Source organism: Camelus dromedarius, chromosome 5 (genome assembly GCF_036321535.1).
Source record: "Camelus dromedarius isolate mCamDro1 chromosome 5, mCamDro1.pat, whole genome shotgun sequence".
NCBI classification, from domain to species: Eukaryota; Metazoa; Chordata; class Mammalia; order Artiodactyla; family Camelidae; genus Camelus; species Camelus dromedarius.
In genome coordinates, this window is record NC_087440.1 from 64,493,457 (window position 1) to 64,512,132 (window position 18,676).

Consider the following 18,676-nt stretch of genomic DNA (forward strand, 5'->3'; position numbering starts at 1 on the left):
TAAAGCACACTCTAAAACCTTCCATGGTCCCTGATGCCTACCAAGTACATATATCTTACTGTAGAGTTTAAGGCTCTCTACATAAACAGCCCATTTCAACCCTACCTTTACTCTCTATTAACACCCTATGTGTCCTCCAAATGAAACCGCTTCTAATACCCCAATCATTTTTGACCCTGTGCCTTTGCTTGGATGTTTTAGTTTTGTATCCTTGTCCCTCCCGCTCCTGACTCCCCTCATAACATCCAAACTTCTGCTTGTCAAACTCCTACCACACTTTCAAGGCTCATCTTAAATGCTACCTCTTCCACAAAGCCTTTCCTGATTTCCTCTTGTGCATTTCTCAGGCTTCCTCGCGTTCTCTTTCAACTGATTTCCTTGTCTTATAGCTCCCACGTTACCACACTGTAAGCAAGTGAAGGCCAGGCTGTGTTCGCCCAACTCTGCATTTCCTGCTGCACTACTAGGCATCATAAAGAAACTCAAATGACCATCAAATTTTATTGCTGTTACCTGCTCATAGTAGAATTCACTCCGCACCAGCTCATTTTCCTCCTCATTCAGATCCAAGATCCATTCCACCTCCGCTGCCTTGGGGACTCTTACCACGGCTGAGAATGGAGGGCTCTCGCTCCTGGAGCTGTCCGGTGCTGAGAAGAGAAATGCCGTTCCTGTGTCACTCGTGGGCCGGCAGCCCAGTCTGGGCCAGCCCAGTGAGCTGACGTGAGCTGCAGGCAGACCCTTGCCTGCTGTCTCAGGGCTCTTTCTCTCTTCTTGGTCCTCTTTATTTCCTTTAGGAGGCGGTATTAGGTACCTCAAACCTTCTTCCCCAGCCACAGACCTGGCATGAGTGTTACACTGCTTGTCATACAGTCTTCTTGCTTCACATGAGAAACTCTGCAAGGTACACACTTCCCAAATGGAGGGCCGAGCTATTGGTTCCCCGAAAAACTAACCTGCCCAAAGTATTAATAGCGATTACCCAGGGGAAGGAGGGAGCATGGGGGGACAGGATGACGGTGAAGGGGAACCTATGGGAAAAAAAGAGAAATAAGCTACTAAACGTTAAGGACCAAACTCTTTGGTTGCTGGCCTTCTTGATGCTGGAAGGTCAAGGGCCAGTATGATAGGCTAATATGATGATAAACTTTAAGAGAAACAGCCTGACAGAAATGCCAAGAATTTTCTCTGGCTAACGTGTTAGACTGAGTTGCCATTGAGGGTGTCGGCTGCAGCTGATATGCTGAAGGAAGAGCCAACTTGGGCATTTAAACAAGGAGTCACAGGGAACGTGATTCAGCCTTACCTTCTGGTTGTTCTGGATTCCCCTCTGGCACACTGGAAACAGAGAAAGAAAATGAAAATGCCTGAATCCCTTCTCCTCTTTGTCTTGAGCTTGGCTATACAGCATTGACATTTACTCTGTTACCTGAGTGAGGTATCAGGGAATCATCCCAAACTCTTTTCTCTCCCTCACCTGTCCCAGCCAATCACCTACCATTTCTTGTCCATTCCATGTCTAAAATACCTCTTTAAATGTTCCCATCCCTCTCTTCATCCCTGCCACAAAGAGTGCACTCATCATTTAATGCCAGAGCCTTTGCAATAGTTTTGCAATTGGTCTCCTGGATTCCAAACTATTCTTTAGTTTGTAGCTAGAGCAAGCTTCCAAAAATGCAAATCTGGTCATGTTATGCTTCTGCTTAAAATTCTCTGGTGAAAATATTCTACATTTGCAGTTCAGCAGACAAAGTCCGTTACAGTCTGGCAGTCTCCTGAGACCATCTCCTGCCACCCATAAAAGTGACCTCTGCTCACCCCATAAAAGTCCTCCCCACACTGTCACAGGCTCTGATCAAGTTCAGTTGGTGTCATCAACCACTGAGTCCTGATATCACAAGACAGAGCCCAAGTCTGTCAAGCACCTGCCTGAGGAGACTTCTGGTCAACACCAGCCCATGCTGCCAAAGAGCAAACGCCAAGCCTTTGTGCCATTCCCTAGGTCCTCCCGGCTCAGCTGCCAGCTCTGAGTCCAGAACCTTAGCCCATCACCTACCTACTACACTTCTTCAAATGACCCACATTTTCTCCTTCCCCTACCTTTGCAGTTGTTACTTCCACTTCTGGGCATGCTCTGTTTTGGCTTCTTTTCCTACTAAATTCTCATCCTTTAAGGCTCAGATCAAGTGCCACACCTCTAAGAAACCCTCCTGACCATCAGGCTAAGCTGGGTGTGTCTCCACCACTGCACTCACAGAAGGGCTCTGTGGTCTATTTTTTGGCTGTGTCTCCACTAAAATGTGCGCTCCTTGAGGGCAAAGTGATTACTGCTGAGTATTGAATGAAAGAATCCTCACTGATGCTAACTACTCATATCAAATCTCAGCAGTATGCTACATGGGTAATCTCCCTGTCCCCAACTCGGGGGGAGGCAGTGTATGCCAGGGTCACAGAAATGACAGTGTAAGCATGGCACACCTCCCTTCCTATGAGGTGGTCATTGTGGTAAATAAGGGTAAAAAATGTTCACATTAAAACAAACACAAAAATGCTACTGGGCAGAATGTAAAACCTATGTAAGTGTGTTAGTAAAACATGAGGAGTTCAAAGTAGTTTTGCTGTGGGATAGCTGCTTTGGATCCTATTCCCAGATGCTCTAGGAGTTTTAGTGTCACCCTCCTTTGCTGCTGAAGTAGTAGAAAAAAAATTGAGCGATGCTGGGCTGGCAAGCATGGTCTTGATCTGTCTTGCCAGAGGTGTGAGCAGTTGCTGAAATTGGTTACCAGGTGAACTGTGTGTAGGAATGTGTGTGGACTCTTCTAATTGTGGACATAACAAACCAGGATGATGATGAACTAGATTAGGGCTGATGCATGTACGGCCCAAACATTCAGTAGGTGAACGTGTCCTTGAGTCCAGCTGAGACCAAATGAAGCAAGAGTGGCTGGAAAACAGGTGAGGTTGTTGGCAAACTGAGATCAGTGGCCTCCGTTAGGGGACAGGCCAAAGAACTGAGTGTCCTGATCTCAGAGAGAACATCACGTAAGAGCGCTGACCTCTGCTTCTACACATCTACTTCCTCTCTTAGAGGTTTCTCTGACCAGGGCCAAACGTTACGCTGTAGAGTTAATGGCATCTCGGTGTGAATGGGAAATGAGAACTTTCTGTAACTGCTCAGATTTGAGACGCTCTCCACACTGAGACCCCTAGGAGTGTGAGGACCTGGGGTGGGTGCAGCGATCCACTGCAGTGGCAGCCCTGCTGCAGGACACTCACTCTTTGTTGAAGTAACTATAGCACTGGTCACACACACGAGTAGGGTTCTCTCTGCAGCCTTCCACCACCATTTTCTCCGTGGAGCAGGAGCTGCACACTAGCCGGCCACAGCGGCGACAGTGATGACGCCTGTTAAACTGAGGAGTGTCACCGGGAAGAGAGGGAAGAGGCAGGAAGAGAAGGTGAGACTGCAGGAACTGAGAGCATCCATCCATCCATTTATCCCTGGTATTAGCCACCTGCGACTTACTAGGAATACCAGGTGCTTGGGCTTCTACTGAGAAAGGACACACCAGTTCTTGCCTTCAAGAAGCTGACAGTTCAAGACCCTCAGCTGGGCAAAGATGCCCAAGTCACAGATAGTTTTGCAAGAGCTCCTGACAAGTTCTACCTGTCTGTGGAGGCAACGTGTGAAGACACAGCAAAAAGTAGTGGGGAAAAAGTGACTTTCTCAGCCAATGTGGATCACATTTCTACATGGTATTGATGATGATGAAAAGGTATCCTTTTTAAAGATGCTTTTGCAAATATTGCCTTACTTCATTATAAGAGGTTGATAGACATACGTTTTTATAGATGAAAAAACAGACACAGAGAAATTACGTTATCACCACTTTCATCAGCGCTGAGCTAATGTGCCAGTCACGTACTGTGTCAAGTGTGGTAACACTTCTTATTGTCCTTAGTCCTTATAGCTCCATGAGCCAAAAAATGTATCATCCCAACTTTACAAGTGAGCATCTGAGACTGAAAATGTTAACAGTCACACTGCTAGTAAGAGGCAGAACTGGGATCAGAACTGAGGTCCTCTGTCCCCAGCACGTAAAACCATTACCAGGTCACCTGTCTTATTGTGAAAGACACAGGAGCCAGAAACAAGATGTCCTGACATCTGGTGATTCCTCCTGCAATACCATTCTGCCTCTTTTCATTTATTTCATGAGAATGGCAGAGCTTTTAGAATTTAAGGCTACTTGAGGGTATCTACCATCTGTCTGAATTCAAAAAATACACTGTGGTCAGATCAAAGATAAACACGAAGCCTTAGATTTAGCAGTTCTTCTGAACATACCCATGTCTTCTTGGAAAGAGGAGGTGACGAGAAACTCAGGCTCTTGAACTAGAGCGTTCCTTTAATTTCTCCCGCAGGTAAAGGTGGAGACAGATGCTGCTTACCATGGTGAAGCGCTCCCTGCAGCAGACCATGCAGATGCTCTCACTCTCATCTGGTACCCACTGGTGTCTGGCAGGGGGTGTCGCTGGGGGTACAAACTCCAGGAGCGGCTGACTCTGTGGGAAGCTCCTCTCCCTTGGACTGGGGGAATGTACAATGGAGACACCTGGGAGTCAGAGCCAGAAGTCAGAGTAAAAGGTGATCAGTCGCCTGGCTAGTAAATGAAGAAGGAATTAGAGAATTAGAATTGCATCATTTTACAAACCGCTACAGATATGATAGATCCAGTTAGTGATCATCAATGGCTGACTGCAAACAGAGACAACTGGACACTGCATGTCTCCTGATAGAAGGCACACAACCGCCTACCAAATATACTTCCCCCAAAATACTAAGTGTGAATCAAATCAAGCTTCTAGATCTATCTACCAGTGTACCAGTGTACTGGAAATACAGGAGACGGAGACCCAGATTGCCACAGGCTGGCAGTCAGCAAAATCCAGTATGTGGGAAGCACTACATGACAAATGACCCAGTTTCCTCTACAAATGAAAGAGAGGTAGGGGGGTAAAAAAAGGCAGAGGAACCTATTAATTAAAAGAGATTTAAGAGATAGTTTAGCCAAATGCAATGAATAGACATTATTTAGATCTTGAGTCTAGAAAGATCAATTCTGAAAAAAACAATCTTTGAGACAAATGGGAAATTTGAAATTTGAATCCAATATTGATTGGCTAGTTGATAATAATAAGGAATCATTAGTTTGGTTTTAGGTATGAGAATGATGCCACAGTTTTGTTGTATAAACGTCCTTACCTTTTAGAGATATATACTGACATATTTATAAAGAAAATGATATGATATCTAGGCTTTGCTTCAAAATAATCCCATAGGAGGCCAGGGACATAGATGCAACAAAAACAGTCATCGTGAGATGATAACTATTGCAGCTGGGTAACAGGTTTGTGAGACTTCATCGTACTATTCTCTCTACTTTTGTGTATTGGAAAATTTCTACAATAAATAGCTAACTCCCCCCCCCAAAAAAAGTACATCAAAGCTGCTCAGGCTGCCTTATGCAGATGCATGAAGCTGCTCATATACCTGTAAGTCTGAGCCCTTCTGTCACGTCTACTGCTTACCGTGATGCGTGGCCAATTCTCAAAGCATGTCCAGGAAAAACCACAGTCTTTGCTGCATGGTATTGAAGGAGATTTCCTGCCACCTAGCACAACAATACTGGCAGGTGGTGGAAAAAGGGAACTGAAAAACATAGTGCAGCGCCCGGAACAGAAGCTACTGACCTCTCCCCAGAAGCCTGCTGGCAAGACAAACACTTGTTGAGCTACTTCTGAGTGAAGGCCCAGGGGCAAAGGAAAGGAGACTGCGGGACAAGAGGGGTAGTAAAAGGGGTGACCAAGACATGGCTGCAGCCTTCAAGGCACCTTGCATCCTGCGTGGGTGACAGATATAACTAACTGCAGGACAGGGGCAGAATGAGCAGGAGGACTAAAGAAGTCAGTCTTCCCTATTAGCGGATCTCATATTTGCGAATTTGCCTACTCACTAAAAATTATTTGAAACTTCAAAATCAGGATTTGCAGTGCTTTTGGGGCCATGTGAAGAGTGGTGAATAAGCTGAGTTGCCCAACATGCAGGTTCTCTTCTGGGGTTGATCAAGGTGATGTTCTGCTTTCCTACATCAGCTCTCATACAGAGATGACCCGAGGATGGAGATGGCAGGGCACAGTGCAGTGTAGTGCAGGAAGCTCTGGCTCTGGGACCAGCTGGGCAGGGTTTGAAGTCCAAACACTCATTAGGCAATCATTAATAGTGGCCTCAGGCAAGTCCCTGTAATGCTCTGAATCGCATCTTCTCTTTTGTGAGATCAAGAAAACAGAATGTGCTAGGATGAACTATTTTCAATTTGACATTACAATCTATGTGAAATGTGTATGTGTGTATTATATACATATGTCCACATACATATACACACATACACATGCACATTTTCCCTAGGAGCAATGGTTTGGTATCTGCTAATTCCATGTTTGTGGAGACTTCAGGGATATACTACTGCAAATAACAAGAATCGACTGTATGTTGAATTTTACGGTTATACAAAGCTGGAACGAGCCAGGAAAAACAACTAGTAGGAGTAGTAGGACTGGAAACGAAGAAAGAGGCAAAAGAATCAGAAAATCAGAATAAGGCAAGATTGAACTAAAAACAGCTAACTCTCAGAACCTGTTCTTACCAGGAGAAGCAGCAGAAGAGAACTCGGCTGATGGTGATCTAGACAAGGTCTCGAGGTCTGAAGCCTGACTGACAGCTTCCTGGAGGTGAGTCACAGAATCTGTAGAGAGGAAAAATGTTGACAAAATATCACTCTACCATAAGCATCCTTACTTGTTGTGATAGGCACTTAGTTTCAAAGCCCCACTGGTTTCGCTGACCGTCATCCCATGATTGTACTACATACGAAAAGAATGGCAGAGGTACTTCAAGACAATAGCAAACATGATTCTTAAATGTCTCAAAAAACAAACTATGTTAGGCATACAAAATAAACCAAGTAGACACTAGGATTTCACAAAATAAATCTAAAGATGCCCATTAGGAAGTGTAAGACATTTAAACGATGGTCCTTGAGGGTAGGGAGTAAGGAAAAAAAGCAGCCCACATTGTTTTCATTTTCTTCATTCTAGAAGAGGTTGAGTCAGCTTCCACACTAGTGACATCTGATGTGACCCTGGGAGTAGCGCATACCCTCAACACAAAAAATGACGGCATTTAAGAGCCCTATTGCACCAAAGCTAGACAGAGACCACTCCAGGCATGCTTTGCTTCCTGAACGTATATGTTATTATGCATGTGGTAGTTATCTGCCACCTTTTCATTCTGGTTAGCCTGACACTTCCTGGGAGATCAAGATCTCTCCTATATAATAAACAGCTATCTCTCCTCAAGTGTATTCCTTTCAATCGCCATCAACTCAAAATAGTAAAAGAGTAGAAATTAAAGCAAAGAATGTAGCACAGTATTTCTTTCTCCACGTGGAACCCCCATTGAGGACGCTGGCAGTTACCTGATCGTTTCTCCCTCAGAGGGTATGGGAAGTCCAGGGCTTTCCCCGCGTATCTGGAAAGCAGCGAGTCCACCTCGTCCATGGTGAAGCCAATCTCCTGCCCGGCCAGCAGCTGGTGCAGGGTCTGCACCGCCACCGTGGCCCAATCCACTTTCATGTTCATGAGCAGCTGCTCCAGCATGAGCAGGGGGTTAGAGGACAAGTGGGAGTAGCTGACCCGGTGATGCTCAGGCAGGGTCAGCAGAACCTGCGTGTGTGGAAGAGCCACAGAGTGGAGAAAACAGTACGTGAATTTCAGAAGAAAGCCAAGATTCTTACTGGGAAGGGGCAAGGGTAGCAGGGACCAAATGGCACTTGGCCAAGTACTGCAGCTGGCTAGGAGTTTTTTAGGAAGCAAGGCTGGACTCCTATCTAAATCCTCCAGGCTATAATCAAGACGAGGGGCCTGCAAACTTTTTCTTTAAAGGATCAGATAGTAAATATTTTAGGCTTTATACGACATAAGGTCTTTATGGCAACCAGTCAGCTCATAAATTAATGTACATGCTTGTGTTCCAATGAAGCTTGATTTATAAAAGCAGGCAGAGGACTGGATTTGGCCCACAGATGGTGGTCTCTTGACTCCTGGCCTACACTGCAGGCATACTTTTCCCAACACTGTCTTCTCCTCCTTACCTTGGACCCCATGTACAGTGCCTGTATTTCACGGTGTCGGTCAGCGGTCAGTTCTCCATAGAAGTGGGTGGTGAGGTAGTTGGCCAAGAAGTGAGAAGTGGCCAAGCTAGGGTGCTGGTCGAGGGATTGCTCTGTGACCTCAAGGCACATGGTGGGGTCAGGAATTCTTTGCAGCAGCTGTTGCAGGAGGAGGGCAGAGGAGAAGGGTGAGGCCTGGAGAAGAACTCTTAGTCCAGCCTTGTTTTGTTTGAATCTTTAGGTTTATTCATCTTAGACTAACTTCTCTGCACTCATTTTTTCCACCACACCTACAGCTTCACTAATGATGGCTTTGATAGGACCAGAGTTTAGCAGAATTGAACTCAGCTGCCCACCTGGGACCTAATGCAGGGCTAGGCACCCTCTGATCAAGATGACTGGAACCGGCTCCTGAAGGCCACGGAGGGGCAGACCTGAGATTGAATGCTCTGCATGGCATCCAGCATGAACAGAGCCATCTGATTGGACTAACCTTCTCGTCCCTCCCCAAAAGAAAAATGGGAAGAGTTGGAGGCTTACTTGCAGAGCCTTTTCATGATCTCCTCTTTCTAGAAGGTGGAGAAGATGCCTTTGATGTAGGTTGACTAAATGGTCTCTTGGAATGGGGTACAGGCAGCCCCACTCCTCACACAGCTCATACTCCTGGAAGTAAACACATACACCTTCAGTCCCTTTAAATTGATGACCTTGTCTCTTACCCAGCTCTTGCTTGATTTTTCTCAGCAGTCTTGAATCTGCTAAAGCCCCAGGAAAGTTTGGTAAGTGCTGATGGAAACTGCACTGTGGGATTAAAGTGGGCTCATATACTCAAAGGATCAGAGTGGCAAGGTAAGTTACGACAGCGATCCAAGTAGGCTGACTGTGAATGGTGTCCTTTTCCACTTAGCTCTACTATAAAAAAGAAATAGATGACGTACAGCTACTGACACTTGGTGACAGCCCTGGGAAGATCCTAAGGAAGCAGGGAAGACTGAGAAGACTGTCCAGCGGAGACAGTGCCTACTCAGCTCTGACGGTTGCCATGTGAATGTGCAGGCCCAGTGGTGCCAGACTTAAAAAAATTCCAAAAAAAATTTTTAAATAAAAAATTTCCCTATTTTAACAATGTTGGTGATGAACTCAATATGAAAAACTAAAAATTCTGCAAACCAGTACTGTTTGGGCCAAACAAACATGTTGGGGTTGTATTCCATTGATATCACCCATTATTACTCCCCTCCACCCTCAATTTGTGAATTTTTGGATTAAAATTTCTGAAAGGGGAATTCCCAGAGCTTTGTTCAAGTATTTAATATGGTGGCCTCTGGAATGCCCTTCCCACAACTCTTTCTGGGGCCAACTTCTTCAGGATGCTTCCTTGCTTCTTGGGCCATATTAGGTGCCCTGCCTGTGCTCCCATCACAGCCTGGGCTTACTTCTGTCACTCGGTGTATCGAAATCACCTAGGTCTGTGTCTCACGTTGACCCTCTTCCCAAAATATGAGTTGCACGAGGGCAAGGAGTAAGCTTAATTATCTTTGTTTCACCCCTGTCTAGCACAGTGGTAAATAACAGACAGTCAAGAAAAGTTTCCTGGATGAATGAACACCTGAATAAATACATCTATATTCTGAACTGTGGTCTAGCAGCATCTTAAAGGGTAAATAAAATTCTACTTAGCATTCAAATGTCTAATATATACATGAAAAGATAGTCAAGGTCCTTAATAATCATGGAAAACGTAAACTAAAACAAGAATGAGATACCATCTTATTGGCAAAAAGTAGAAGTGGGGCAATGCCAAAGTCGGTAAGACGATGGAGCAACGGGAACTGGGGGCGGGAGAAGACCCGGGCCAACGGGTCTGAAGAGCAACGTGGTAACTCTTAGTAAAGGTGCGGCTGCTTGTGCCTGATGACACAGCAGTCCCACTGCTGGGTACACATTCTGTACCCAATGCGAGCAGTGTAGAAAATCTCACGCAGGAAAACAAGGGTGATAATGCAGAAGCATCAGCCATACTATTCTCTATGCTCCTCTGTATGTTGGTACAGTTCACACACACACAAAAGGAAAAAAGGAATGTTATGTAATTATTAAAAAAAATGTGAACATTGATACATAGAAAGGGGTCTACATAACCAGCTAAGGAGTTGCAACTCTGAAAAGTAAGGGGAATACTACCCAGGAAAATGGTACCTTTGCTTCTAGAATCATGTTCATGACAGTTGATGGGTCCTCAACACAAGAGTTCCTCAGGGTCTGCCAGCCACACCACACTGGGGTAGCCTGCAAACCTAGAATCTAAGGAAAAACAGGAAAAACTGTCAAACCACGTTGGAGCCTCTCCCTCCAGGAGCAAGTCACTGGGGTTTCCGGGGATGGGCCATGGCCAGGTCTCTGTCTCAAAGTCAGGGTGTCAGAACTTGTCAGGAGAGAGGAGGAATTAGAGCAAATGGGGCAAAGATTGTCTGGAGAGGTGAGTGAACCTATCCGGAAAGTATAATCCGGGAGCAAAGGCTGAGTGGGGAGGCCAGGATTGCAGCCTTTCACTTGGAGGACAATTATCAGAGGCTTTGGAGCTTTGCAGCTTGTTCATTCTTCCAGGGTCACTGGTCCCTTGCTCCTCCATCTCAAAATTCTACGCAGGTTATTCTCCTGGCCTGAATGCTCTGTGGGATCACCTTTCATGCAGCATTTTAGCTCTGCATGAAAACTGCTGAGAAAGAGTGGGAAAAAAATCTTTTTCATCTGCCTTTTCTACTTACTCTACCTGGGCCCTAAACTCTGTTTGGTTCCAAGTACACATGGAAAAATCAGCAAACATTTGATACTTGTTATATAGCTGTATCAACTAAATCTGCCTCCCTGAGCCTCTTGGTCTTGAATATAACACATATCCCACAAGAATCTTTCACTTTTAAAAATGTCAATTTCAGGCATCCTTTCAAAACTGGTCTTGAAATTTAGCTGAGACTTAAAACTATCTTTAAAAAAGACATAATAGAGATTAAACTCTATAAAAACTCTTGAACAAGAACAAGAAGCCATAATTTACATAAAACATACATGAAGCTCAAATACACAGGGATACCTTGGCGATATTGTCGGTTCAATTCCAGACCGCCACAATAAAGTGAATATCACAGTAAAGTGAGTAACACGAATTTTTTGGTTTCCCAGGGCAGATAAAATTATGTCTACAGTACACTGTAGTCTATTAATTGTGCAATAGCATTATGTCTAAGAAAAGTACACGCCTTAATTAAATACTTTATTGCTAAAAAATGATAACCATCACCTGAGCCTTCATCCAGTCATAGTATTTTTGCAATAGCAACGACAAAGTTCACTGATCACAGATCACCGTAACAAATATAATAATAATGGAAAAGTTTGAAATACTGTGAGAATTACTAAAATGTGGCACAGAGACATGGAATAAGTGCTGTCAGAAAAGTGGTGCCAAGAGACTTCTTCGATGCAGGGTTGCCACAAACCGTCATTTGTAAAAATTGTAGTATCTGCGAGTGTAATAAAGCAAAGTGCAGTAAAAGAAGGTCTGCCTGTAGATATGAAGAAGGCTTCGTGGACTGTAAAGCATCACTCCAGTGTTGAACTTGTTATTATTTTTATCTCTGTTTGACATGTATATATTTAAAATTATAGAAGTAAATAAAATAGGAACCAGATGGAAAGCCTCCTTGCTATTCACCTAACAATAGAAGCCAGATATAGAGAAAAAGCCAGTCCCAAATTTTCTGTTTCTTAAAACCCACCATCACAAGAAGATAGGCTGGAGTTGGTAATAGGGTGAGAATATTTCCTTTCTCTTGGTGCCAGAGCCCGTACCTTCTGATATACCCGCAGCTCCGCTAGCTTTCTCTGCAGCTCACACTTCAGACCATCTTGGACCACTGTGTCTGAAATGCAGTAGGCCAGGATCTCCAGGCATGACTCCAGGGGCCACCTGTCCACAAACTGCAGTGTTAGCCGACTTCTCAGAGATGCATCCTTCACAGCAAACAGGTACTGCCAACCTTCTTTGTCTACAAGACAAAAAGATGCTCAGAGGCAGCAAGCTGGATCCTGGAGCTCAAGAGTCCAGGTTACTTCTTAAGAGATGGGCTTTGTTGAGGTTCACAAAACAGGAGCTTGAAGGATCCTGAAGATCCATATGACCCAATTAGTTAATTAGTTTTTACACTTGGAACAACTGTCTGACAAGGAGAAATGCTCTACCCTTGTGGTTCTCTTTATGCAAATGTAATCATAGTCACGGGACTTTCTGAGGAGAGAGACGGAGAAAGGAGAGGAAGAAAGGGGGAAGAAAAGAAGGCAAGAATGAAAGGAGCAAAGGTGCAAGAACAGATGGGGCTCTCCATGTTCGGCATGCTGCTCATACAGCTCCATTTCAGACTCAACCTGTCAGCAGAACTTTTACCTTTCCCTGCAACCTCCACCCTGTGCCACACGTAACGACTTGAAGTTACTTCAGGTAAACTAGCTTCCCTCCCTCACCATTGCCTGTCATTATGACTTAGTAGGTCTCTCTTTCCCACACCCACTTCACAGAGCGGAAAACAGACTCCAAGCCATTAAGACCGCACAGCCAGTCAGCGGATTTCTCCACTTTCTAAGGAGGGATTTTTTTTTCCTTTCCACAGGGTAGCCAGGGCCCCAGGCCAGAAGCCATTCCCCACAGCCTGGCAGGTTCCTGCTCCCCCTGGTGGTGGACTGTAGGTCACTGCTCTCAAATCCAGTTACACATCAGACTCCCAGGGAGCCTTTAAAGCTGCCACATGCACTTATGGTCAATTAATCTATGACAAAGGAGGCAAGAATATACAGTGGAGAAAAGACAGCCTCTTCAAGGAGTGGTGCTGGGAAAATAGGATAGTTACAGGTAAAAGAATGAAATTAGAACATTCTCTGACACCATATACAAAAATAAACTCAAAATGGATTTAAGACCTAAATATAAGACCAGATACTGTAAAACTCCTAGAGGAGAACAGAGGTAGGACATTCTTTGACAGAAATGGCAGCAATATCTTTTTGGACCCGTCTCCCAGAGTAATGGAAACAAAAGCAAAAATAAACAAATGGAAGCTAATTAAACTTAAAAGCTTTTGCACATCAAAGGAAACCATAAACAAAATAAGAAGACAACCTACGGAATAGGGGAAAATATTTGCAAACAATGCGACTGACAAGGGATTAATTTCCAGAATACACAGACAGTTCACACAGTTCAATATAAAAAAAACTCAAACAACCCAATCAAAAAATGGGCAGAAGACCTGAAAAGACACTTCTCCAAAGACATACAGATGGCCAACAGGTACATGAAAAGATGCTCAACATCACTAATTATTAGAAAAATGAAAATAAAATTATGTTAAGGTACCACCTCACATTAGTCAAAATGGCCATCATTAAAAAGTTTACAGTAACAAATGCTGGAGAGGGTGTGGAGTAAAGGGAACTCTCCTACATTGTTGGTGGGAAAATAAATTGGTGCAGCCACTATGGAGAACAGTACAGATACTCCTTAAAAAAACTAAAACTAAAAATAGAGTTGCCATATGTCCAATAATCCCATTTCTGGGCATATATATGGAAAAGGCAAAAACTCTAATTTGAAAAGATACATGCACCCCAGTGTTCATAACAGTATTGTTTACAGTAGCAGAGACATGGAAGCAACCTAAATGTCCACTGACAGATGAATGGAAAAAGATGTGGTATATAGGTATATACACGTATTCACACAATGGAATATTACTCAGCCATAAAAAGAATGAAACAATGCCATTTGCAGTGTAACATGGATGGGTCTAGAGATTGTCATACTAAGTGAAGTAAGCCAGACAGAGGAAGAAAAATACCACATGATATCCACTTATATGTGGACTTTAAAAAAAATGATACAAACGAACTTATTTACAAAACAAACAGTCACGACATAGAAAACAAATGGTTACCAAAAAGGAAAGGGAGAGGAGGGATGAAATTGGAATTTGGGATTAACAGATACATGTTACTATATATAGAACAGATAAACAACAAGGACCTATTATAATAGCACAGGGAACTATATCCAATATCTTGTAATAACCTATAATGGAAAAGAATCTGAAAAAGAATATATATACGTATAACTGAATCACTATGCTGTACACCTGAAACATTGTAAATCAACTATACTTCAATGAAAAAATTAGAATTATTGCCAAACAGGCCCAGAATGTTTTAATGAATAAAGTTTTGCTGGACTACAGCCACGCGCCCTTGTGCATGTCTTGTCTACGGCTGCCTCTCCTGCTGTAACGGCAGAGCTGGGTAGTTGCAATCGAACTTGTATGGCTTACAAAGCCCTTTCCACAAAAAGATTGCTGACTCCTGTTTTAAAGCAAACACTTGCCTGAACCCTATGGCAGACTTCTGGAGGTCGGGCTCAGATATTTGCAGCTCATAGAATCTTTCAGCGATTCTGACAGTGTTGAGAATACTGGTTACAAGTGCCTGTCCTAAAGTTAGACGGACCTGAGTTCTAAGCTCTGCTTCAGCGCTGACTGTCCCAGGCAGTTTCCTACCTCTGAGCCCCTCTCCTCTCAGTATCATGAGATCATGCTGGCACCTTTCTCTAGGGTCACTGTGAGGATCAGAGGCGATGGTCTACTCAGTGAATGTGCAGTATTACTACCACTAGAGGAGGGAGGCATAGCTTTCTGCTCACCACACGCTGCAGCACAGCTCAGGACGGCATCCTGTACGCTGCTCAAGTCATCCATGTCTCGCCCGTACACTTCAGTGAGCCGAAGGGCCCGGGGCCAATCTCTGGCCATCAGGGCTTCCTTGAAGGCCCCAGTGAGCACATCCAGGGCAGCAGGAGAATGCAGGCCCAGGAGGACAGTAGACAGACTGGCTTGGCCACAGAGACTCGCTGCCAGACTCTGTCCCTGCTCAGAGGACCCTCGTAGGGGCTCCCAGGCAGCCAGGAGGGAGGCCTCAAGCATAGGGAATTGCTCCAGGAGGCGCTCACACTCCCGGGCTACCTGCTCTGCCGTCAGAGGTACCTCTCTGCGGCCACGAAGCTCCTTCCATGACAAGCTGGGCTTGCTGACTTTTGACCCCTGGGAGGCCCCCAGACAGGCCACAGTAGCTAGCAGCTTTGAGCGGGACTTAAGGAAGGCCAAGGCAGAGGAGGTGAGGGCAGAGGGTGATGAATCCTTTGGGGACGAGTGGGGCTTCTTCTCCAATGTGGGATTCTCAGTTGGCTTTGGCGTGCTCAGTGTAGAAAGTGGGAGGTCCTCCAGGCGGTGGGAGGTGTGCAGCTGGGCCAGGGTACCCAGGTGGGTCAGAAGGGAGGTTGTCTGCTGGCTTTGCCGGGAAGAGCAGAGGGCAAGGGGCTCGCAGCAGCAGTTGACAATGACCTGTGGCACACTCAAGCTGAGACCGTCCTGGGCCAGAAGGGCTGCAAGCCTGGAGGGAGAGAAGCAGAGGGCATGTAAGGCCTGAGTGCATGGGCACCATCACTAATCTAAGGATTTCTTTATGTTTACACGTGTGAATGTAAATGTAGGCTCTTTAACTGTCCCTCCTACCCTCTCCCTTTTTAATGCAAAAGGTAGCCTATTAGACCCACTGCTCTGCCTCTTGCTGTTTTACTTAATAACATATCTGGGAGATCTGTCCATATTCTTCTACAGGGAGGCCCCTCATGCTTTTCTACAGCTACATAGTGTTCCATTATGTTGGTGACCCAGAATTTACCCAGTCTCTATTAGTAGACAATGGCTATTATATATAAAGCTGTAATTAAATGACTTGGTACATACATCATTTTTCATATGTATAATAAAGCTACAGGATAAATTCCCCAATGTGGATCGTTAAGTCAAAAATGTGGATTGTCATTTTAGTGGATGTGGACAAATTGCCTTCCCAAGGGGCTATACCAATTTATATCCCACCAGCAATCTATGAGAATGCTTGTTTTCCTACAGTCAAGCCAACTAGCGTGTTATCAAATTTTCAGATTTTCGCCTATTCATAAATGAAGTCACTACCTAATTTTGTATTTGCAATATAAATGTTAGAAATGGAGAGAGGTAAAGAAACGAGGCACACTGAATCATAATATAGCTTGTATTAAAGTAAATGCAAATTAAGGGGAAAGTATGGAAGGAATCCTCACTCTCTTTACTGAAATCAACCACCAGCCTCACTGAGCCCATGGATTCCTTGATGAAACAATTAGGAAGGTCCACATCCGACTCCCATGGGGTGGCTCCTACCTGTCTGGGGGAACCTGTCGCTCAAGCAGGAGGTGTGACACCAGCTGGGAAGAGCTCTGTTGCAGGAGAACAAAGGGGTTTCCTACTTTGGCCTCCACGTGTTCTGCAAAGGTAAAGAAAGTGACCTTTGTACCACCGACTGCAACATTCAAACTGCAACTGTTTCCCACAATCAACACAAAAGGACAGTGTCAAAATTGACATGGACAGCCCTTCTGCTGGTATTTTCTAGGTAAGGGGTGTTCTTGACATGGTGCTGACCACAAGTTTTTCTACACTGCTCTGAAGACTTCATCCAACCACAGACAAACTTCAGTGGGCAGGTCTAACCACACACAGCTCATCCTGCTCCCTTCAGCATGACTGAAGGGTGGGCAACACTCGCTCTGTGGACTCAGGTAAGAATCCAGCACTAGTACCAGAGACTTAATTCCTCCATCAGGTCCTCATATCCACAATGACTGAAGGTCTGAGAGAGGCATTTTTGAGTCATTAATGCCATCAAAATGTGCTGAGTACTCCCATATGCTGTACAACTGTACTAGGAGCCAGGTAGACAGATGAATAAAACGCAGACTTGAATAAGAGAAGACCTTATAAATCTAGTGTCCTTGGCTACTGCTGGACTCAGAACCTCTTAATTGAGTGACTTTCTCCTCCCTGTCCTAACACTTGTGGGCTAGTCATGATTCTATTTCCTCTCTCCAGCTACTTACCAGGCTCAGAGCTCAAGCTCCGAAGGAGAACAGCAGCCAGGGCGCTGCAGTACCTGGAGAAGGCACCCAGGTAGTCAGTCTGCCTGCTGCCTGCTGGGTTCTGCCTGCTCAGGTTCTTCCGGAGGAGCTGAGTCTGGATATTCACGGGGTGGGCCTCTGCCTCCAGGGCCTTCTGGGCCGCCTGCTCCACCAGGGAGGACAGTGGAGTACTCCTGGGCTCTGGGAGGAGTTATGAAAGGAGAAGGGATGTAGGCTTGAGTCTGTGCATCTGGCTTTGGGTCAGTTTCCAACACAATGTGTGAACTGGGCCTGTGTGCACCCCCTGGGGCATCCTACAGCCTGCGTGCTCCACTTACAAGGCAGCTATGAAGTCCTAAGTTGGGTGCCTGTACAAGTGACTCTCAACCAGGAAGAGCTTCGAGTCTGGAGAAATCACGGCGGAGAGTTGCGTTTTCACACCAGTGTCTCTGGGGTGGGATGGCTTTATGAAGCCCATAGCAATCTTTTAGGGAAGGGTTGAGCAATGTTTACTGAGTAACTTCTGGGTATATCTCTCATTAGGAATGAGAAAAATGTGCCAGCTAATGGAGTGCTAAGCACCCCTTCACTTAGGAGGTGGGCAAACAGGTGGAATTAGTTGGCTAACGACAGGGCTGGTAGGGCACACTTCTGGAGTCCTAAGCCTCTGCTACAAAGTGTTCCTTCACTCTCTGCTGTTTTCTGTCCCCAGCTCCGCTGTCATCTGCTCCTGCGCAGCAGGGCCTGTACCTGGCAGCTCCAGTGCTTCTCTCAGAGACTGAAGGATCTGCTCCAGCTGCTGGGAGAGCGTGGTGTGGCTGGCAACACAGTCCTCAGAGAGGCTGGGCCAGCACGTCTGAAGCAGCTCAGCAATGCTGCTCCGTGGGGAACCTCCTCCTTTCTCCTCTGCACTCTCTGTGGAAAGCAAATGAGAGACAGACAGTCTGATGCTGACCTAATGTTCCGAGTCCAGGAGATTAAAAAAGAAAAAAGGAAATAAAGCAACTCACCTGATTTAATTTGTCCGGCTGACATAAGTGGGTAATTGAGAATCTTACTGATCTGCTGAAGAACCACCGGGAAACCTCGAATGCCATCAGCGTTGAGGAAACCGTGGTCAAGCCGGCGACCTGGAAATGATGAATCAGAGAAAATGCAGAAAAAAATGAGGTACTTGCAGCGATTGACACTTCGTCCTGTATTTACTTGTGAAGTTTTATCTTCTCCAATGTTAAGGAGAAAATACATGCTGTGCCATTCTGGGTGACAACCAGCACACCTGGCTTATTCCACGCCCAAGGGTCCAGGGCTACCTGTGACAAGATGCCTCAGCTGCCCAGCGCAGCAGACCCGGAAGCTCTGGCATTCCTAGAGAATCGCTGTCCCAAGCCCCTCAGGCACCTCTTGT

General features: G+C 45.3%; 1 protein-coding gene across 4 annotated transcripts in view; it reads right to left on the reverse strand.

Moving 5' to 3' along the window:
- The window catches only part of ZFYVE26 (zinc finger FYVE-type containing 26), a 57,719-nt gene that overhangs the window by 16,789 nt on the left and 22,254 nt on the right, over nt 1-18,676 (reverse strand). For all 4 annotated transcript variants that reach the window (XM_031453912.2, XM_031453911.2, XM_031453915.2 and 1 more), the window contains exons 17-31: nt 18,279-18,398; nt 18,019-18,183; nt 17,251-17,469; nt 16,535-16,637; nt 14,974-15,719; nt 12,084-12,280; nt 10,431-10,535; nt 8,772-8,894; nt 8,214-8,390; nt 7,539-7,785; nt 6,708-6,806; nt 4,453-4,616; nt 3,277-3,413; nt 1,307-1,338; nt 514-650 (exon numbers count right to left, since the gene is read on the reverse strand). In XM_031453912.2, coding sequence (XP_031309772.2) covers nt 514-650; nt 1,307-1,338; nt 3,277-3,413; nt 4,453-4,616; nt 6,708-6,806; nt 7,539-7,785; nt 8,214-8,390; nt 8,772-8,894; nt 10,431-10,535; nt 12,084-12,280; nt 14,974-15,719; nt 16,535-16,637; nt 17,251-17,469; nt 18,019-18,183; nt 18,279-18,398 — 2,771 coding nt within the window. The remainder of the gene's footprint in view (nt 1-513; nt 651-1,306; nt 1,339-3,276; nt 3,414-4,452; nt 4,617-6,707; nt 6,807-7,538; nt 7,786-8,213; nt 8,391-8,771; nt 8,895-10,430; nt 10,536-12,083; nt 12,281-14,973; nt 15,720-16,534; nt 16,638-17,250; nt 17,470-18,018; nt 18,184-18,278; nt 18,399-18,676) is intronic.